Genomic DNA, 6,414 nt, shown 5'->3' with positions numbered 1-6,414 from the left:
TACCGTGTAGCGTATATTATTCGAGACATCCTTTTTATTGTGGACACTCTTCGAATTAATATTTATAGTGCACAAGAATTTATCAAACTCTGCAATACAACCTTCCCGCCTGAATATACCTCTTATATTCCATAATACCTCTATCTCTGTATAGAATATTAATGTATAGAGGTACAATTAATTTGGAGAGGTTTTCCCCGCGCTTTAAATGACCCGCCAGTTTTGAAGGCACACCGCCCTTGCCATGGAGGCTGACACGGTTGAGCCAAGTGCTCGACGGGTATCACTTGGCAGGCCCGTGTTCAAGCATGGACGGAAAGCAATGCCGCGTCAGTTCAAGAACAAGACTGTGGACTACAAGCATAGGTTGGACGTTATCAATCGAGTGTCATCTATTGGCATGACTGCCTTTCTGGATGCATACTGTGCTAGAAGTTCGTTGACAGAGCGTGAAAGCACGCGGAAGAAAGTGTACATGTGGATCAGAGCTAAAGATCGCATTGAACGCATAGCCAAGTGTGCCACCACGGGCAAGTACATGACTGTTCGTGCACGAGGCACCGGGACGACGTTGCCCTTTGATGTCGAAGAGCAGCTTGCGCGTTGGGTCCTTGGAATGCGGAAAGACGGCATCCCTGTGACCTATGCCATGCTGCGCATGATGGCCTTGGAGGCCGCCATAGACGTTGGGCTTTCCGAAGACGAGTTCAAGGCCGGCTGGCACTGGATCAAGGGTTTCAAGAAACGGCACGACCTGACCTTCCGCACCAAGACGAGCAGCTAGCGGTTGGCCCTGTTGAAGACGTGGCTGAGCAAGACGGTGAAGTGGACGATGACGTACTTGGTGATTTGATGACGAGCATGGCTATCGATGAAACCATTCATCCTGCGAGAGACATTGACCAGTGTGAAGCAACCGAGGAGTCTGAACATATTGAATTGTAATAGGAAAATTGACTTGCAACTTGTATATAATATTTTGGCAATTCTTCCTTTGAACGTTGATTCCTTTAGAAATTGATAACAGTCAATACTCAATGCTTCAAGGCAGTTCCATGCGAAATAGAATGAGGTTGAAGTTTGTATGCCCACAATAAAATACATTATCCGAAAATCTGTTCGGTCGGATAATGGTTTGGTGACTGTCCATAATAATATACACTACACGGTACATCTAGGAACTAAGTGACCTTTGATTCGATCAGTCAAGTCCTAGTCAATGATTGGTCAAATATACCGCTGCAATTGGGCAATTGGAGCTCTCTGATTCGCTAATTTGAGAACCTGACCCATCGAAGTGTCTGGCACCTCCAATTGTGGCGCGCTCGACGTTGTTGCACATTTATGCACGGATTAACCTCTTAATGCGTTGTTTCTCTTGGAGACAACAATTGTTTGCTTTGCGACGAAAGCACGAAGAAAAATGGTTGAACGATTCATCAAGTTCCCGCCAGACGGTCAGACGGCTTCTGGATCAAAGCAGATTGACCTAGCGGTAGAATTGAGGGCCAGGCTCCCGGCTCGAAGCGCATATCACATCAAATTGTCTTAGGGGTCCGGACAGTGACTCGATTGACAACGTCAACAGTCTCGTTCGCCCACGGACAATGTGAAGTAATAAAATAATAGTGCGCACTGAATAAAGTGTAGCCGGAAAATTTGTCAATGTTTTCGATTTTGAAATGCGACTCACAGTCAGATAGATACCCACGTCGTCACAACATCAAACAGACACGACTCCGTCAGCGCAGCAGCTGTCTCCGCGGCGGTGGCAGGCATGGCGGTTTGCAAACGGACAAACTCGCTCGTGTCATCCTTGACCACAAGGACATATTTCAACCCGTCTCCTGACGCAGTCAGTCGAAAAAAATAAGCTCGTTGGGCTTCGTCGCATGCAAAGCTTCGCCCCAGGAACGGGGAGGCTTTTCTCCGTCGACCACCATGCAATGTAAACCAGGATGCAGGGTACCATACGGTGGTAGTGGAGAACTAGATCCGACGACGACAAGGGTTTTGGCATCAGTCCTCAAAGCGTCCAATCCAGCATGTCAGCGACTGATGCCATCCTTCCTTCGACACCCCGGAGGCCAGCCACGCCTGCATGAACCACCTCACAGATACGTGTTTGCATGCAGAGGGTGCCCCTCATTATCATCGGCATTCAGACATACCTTTTTGTCAGGACCCGGGCGAGACAACGGGACCTTACGTTGCCGGACTAACGTGATACACTCATAACAGACCCGTTGGTCATCGGCCCACACGACTGAGCTCTATGCATCTCGTGTCAACTCAGTCTTATTGCGTGAGTCGGCTTACTAGGCAGGGTTGACCATCAACTTCGTCAGCGGGGTCACTAGTTCAGCATGCTGGGGGATGTTCGCCTGCATCAATTGTCTAATACCGAAGCTGTTGCAGGTCTGCTCCCGTCTGTGGTGGTGCCAACACACACAACCTTGAACATGGATAAGAGCTTGCAGCATGCCCACAGCGGATATCACTTTCCGACACCAGATCGTATTTATCGTGTAGTACGAACACTTGCCGAGGTGCACCTTGAGACCGTACGACCGGCAAATGTTCAATACCTTGAGCAGAAGCACCAACTTGTCTCCTGGTGTTCAGGCATATCCCAAAAAATCATCAAGCCAATTTCAAAGGAGATGCAAAAGCAGCCCCCAAAGAGCGCGTCAACCGCGCCTTGACAGTAAGCTACCGCATCAGACTGTCCCATAAGCACTCGCGTAGGGGTGACCACTCCGATCGAAGTTAAAAGGGAGTAATGCTCCTGGGAGTCAGGGTGTAGAGGCTGTTACCAGTAACCCTTTATCCAATCGAGTGTAAAATACACCTTTGAGCCTTGAAGCACACTCATTGTCACTTCAAGGTTCGGCATAGACCACGGCATACCCTCGATGCACGCGTTGATCGGTCGCGAGTCAATCGTCATACGTAAGTCTCCCGGATCCTTTTTAGGAACGATTCTAGAAACAGCTGCCCATCGGGATCAGTGGTTACGGTACACCAGACCAGCCTCTTCCAGTTCCAGGGCATGGCTGTCCAAGAACGCCACATACGTGGGAGGGTAACCACGTAGTCCCCACTTCACCTGGGCCACTTCCGGTTTCATTTGCACCTTCAAGGGAGCAGCTTTCACCTGTGAGTCCCTGCCAAATTCCAGACGTAACACATCTAGGGAACCCGAGCAACAAGTCCTGCAGTACTTCGACGGCTGCAATGTCCGTGCCCTAGACATCAGCATCTGCCACCTTATATATCCGAACGATACGGGCACTTCGCTGTTATCGTCGCTTGAAGCTGTTTCGAGCTCCGTTGCCGCAGAACACATGCGCTCTTTTTCGTCCAAGTCATCGGTCAGCTCTTCCGTCAATCGAAGCGTCCGATTCACTGCGACTCCCGGTGTTGTAGCAGGCTGGTCGGCAAGATCCTACATCACCTGCTGCCGGCATGCGTTCTCCAGTAACGCCTTCTCGATGCCGAATATGGCGTCTCCTTTGGCACTCAGGTACACCGAACAATGAACACAGTGATGGGGAAGCAATGGACTCCCGGGCAAAGCTTGTGGTGTATATTGAGCACTCGGAAGCAAATGCAAGAACTGGCTGGAGTAGCCAACTGGCTAGACCAGCCTATAGTAATACCCACTATAAACCCCCTCGGCAAACGTCCAATCAGCTCCTTGGGCTAGTCATTTTCCATCGGTTCTTCATGCAGAACACGGCCTTTCTGCCTATGGCTTCTTCGTGTTCTCACCGACGCACAAAGCCGCTCGGAGCCACCCACCGCAGTCGGACCCGGTCGCCAAGGTGGCACCGACCGGGCGTAACGAGTGGCAGCTAGGGTCACGGGTAATCCATCTTGACGTACGCAACACCGAGTTTTGGATAACAGGGACACCAAGCGTGAGATCCGTGTCCGTTTCAGCGTCGTCAACCCACACTTGGAGGTCAAGCAGAGCAAGAGGCCCACACGCGGTATTCAACTCCAACTACTCCAGGAGTTGTGTCGCGGCTCCGTGACAGACACGCTCCAGGTACCATAAGGTTGAAGTATCGTCGACTCCATGTTGATGATCTCGGGGCTTACCTCACCTGCAGTAGAGTAGAGAACAGGTTACAAGATGCCACCGACAGGTCAGCTCCAGTCGAGTAGGATGCCTCGCTGCTGATGCCTCAGGAACCCGTGACGTCGCCGGAGCCTTCACTGATCGTTGCCCTTGGTTCTGAGGTGTTGGATTCACACACCCGGCGGGCATCATTAGCCGGCTCTGGCTTCACTGGCGACTTCTCGTCGTCCTCGTTACCGACAAACGTTCATGCCCAACGGCATACTTACGCAACCAACCTACAAACCGGTAAACAACCTTCTTCAAGGATTTGTTCCTCCTCAAAGCAATCTGATCTGTCATGGTACGATGAAGCGACTCGGTTTCACCGCGTCAGCTGGGTTGTCGACGTTGTAGGCTTCTATGAACCAGACCACCCACCACGTCTCAGTAACAGCCTTGGGGTCCTTCCCCATGTCCACTTGGGCACTACGTTGTTTGGTCCCGGGCATAACAAACGCGCTTGCCGGCATAAAAAATGGTTTCACGCCAGTCGCAGTTAGGGCTTGCGTTAGGATGATGTACTGCTCGCACACCAACATAAACTCATGCCGCTCGTCTTTTGTGGACCGTTTGAAAGTTGGATTTTTCGGGAGATAAGAGGCGTATAGAAATGACCGTCCTGGCCCATGTCCATATCGTCAGGGGCCGCTCCCGGGTTACTGCCGGTAGGACTGCCAAACACAAGAGGTGCGGTCCCTGATGGTCCATCAAGCGTCCACGCCTCGTCGGCTGGCATTGGCAGGCGTCAGCCTTGCGGAGAGCAGAACAGCCGCCGCATTGGCGGGCGGTTCCTCGCTCCACGGCTGGCAGTTCGGTCAGCACCTCACGTGCCGGTCAATATCACTATCATATCGGTTTGATCTCGAGCTTTCGCTGGGTGAGTCCCTACGTGGGCTGCAATCGAGCAACACATCCACGTCTTATCCACCTCCCCCAACGGGAAGGTCCATGGTCCAAAGTTCTAGCTTGTCAAGAAGTTGGCTAATAAATTCTTTATTGTCATGCGCTGGCTATCATAACAAATTCAAAGGTGACTTCACTCGCCAGGTAAACAAACTCACTGTTCTCGACACTACGATACGGTCAGCGACACGGTCCACGACAAAGGATAACAATCGCACATTACTGGGACTGACCGGGACCTCAATCCAAAATGCCGGGAGTAAAATACTACTACCTCCTTCCGAGTTTAATTGGGAGAGCCAGTTCATCTGGTATGGAAAAACGATGACGTCGTGCCAACAAGTTTGAGGTTTTAAAACCTGCAGCCATAAATTACTTCTATGAGACGATATCCCAGTGATCTTACGTCTATCTAGGACCAAGGTTGAAGCAGTTCAATCTTTAATATTCCATAGAAAATCATACCAACTGCTACAGGCGATGGGCAATTTCTACGTTGATGCTCTGAAGCGCAGAAATACCTTCTCACTTGATACACGACGAGTTTCGACATCAATTGCATGCTCTTTCGAAAAACGTACCTCTCAAATCGAATATATACTGTCCAGAAAATATTCAAAGTTCAATCAACTATGAATTGAATTAGTGTCGAACTCGTCGAAATTATCTATGCCAATTTACAGTTCTTCGAACGCATTGCACAGCATCACTTCATTCGACACCTGGGCTGATTCCATCTTGGCGCTGAGAAGGGCACGGGTAGACACAGCAACATCGACTGGACACAGCGGTTCTTCGGGCAGTCGCCCTTAGCCTCCTACTGACGCATTCTTCGGATGGGCAAGCGGAAATATCGTTGCCGCCACCACATTTAAGTAACTCGTGCGCCGAATCCGTCAGGTTAGAATTTCTCCCATTGCCGGACGTATGTCTGACAGGCGCGCTTGGCACGCTTGCAATTCGAAACCTGGTCATCGCCACTACCAAATTTTATATCTCTGAGACAACATATTGTAGTTGTAGATTGGGGATCAGTGGTTGATGCTGAATTTCGAGTGTGATCCGTCCAATCTCGCCCATCCACGACACACACACATAGCACGTGTTGTGGAATCGAGGCTCGACCGAGAACATCATTTCATAGTTTGCTCAGGGTTTAAATTGATCTCTATATTTTTTTATATTTGTTCAATTTCTATATTCATTTTGATGTATTTATTGAGCAATTTAATTGTTTGAGGCTAAAAAATACCCTTAGAAAGATTTGAGCTCTCATCTAATAGATCTGCAATCTACGTCATTACTGTACTTTACCTCATTTGTCATGTGTGAATAAATGTGACGAGGCATATGACCCCATTGACGATTAACCTCCATAAAGA

The 6,414-nt window shown here is 49.6% G+C and overlaps 2 protein-coding genes across 2 annotated transcripts in view; one reads left to right on the top strand and one right to left on the bottom strand.

Annotated features, from left to right (window-relative positions):
- H310_06258 (hypothetical protein) overlaps positions 1-784 on the top strand; it is a gene marked incomplete at both ends in the record, with an annotated part of 1,423 nt that extends 639 nt beyond the window's left edge. The window contains 2 exons of the mRNA XM_008871252.1: positions 321-366; positions 433-784. Of these exons, the coding sequence (XP_008869474.1) occupies positions 321-366; positions 433-784 (398 nt within the window). The remainder of the gene's footprint in view (positions 1-320; positions 367-432) is intronic.
- A 911-nt stretch (positions 785-1,695) lies between these two features.
- H310_06257 (hypothetical protein) lies at positions 1,696-4,279 on the bottom strand (the record flags this gene model as incomplete). The annotated part of the gene is made up of 7 exons (XM_008871251.1): positions 1,696-1,815; positions 2,556-2,614; positions 2,911-2,984; positions 3,024-3,167; positions 3,202-3,248; positions 3,296-3,448; positions 4,202-4,279. 7 exons carry the CDS (start codon positions 4,277-4,279, stop codon positions 1,696-1,698), a joined length of 675 nt encoding a protein of 224 aa, XP_008869473.1.
- Positions 4,280-6,414: the final 2,135 nt, after the last annotated feature.

Source organism: Aphanomyces invadans, assembly GCF_000520115.1.
Source record: "Aphanomyces invadans strain NJM9701 unplaced genomic scaffold supercont1.11, whole genome shotgun sequence".
Classification (NCBI taxonomy): Eukaryota; Oomycota; class Saprolegniomycetes; order Saprolegniales; family Verrucalvaceae; genus Aphanomyces; species Aphanomyces invadans.
This window is presented reverse-complemented; position numbering and strand designations above follow the sequence as displayed.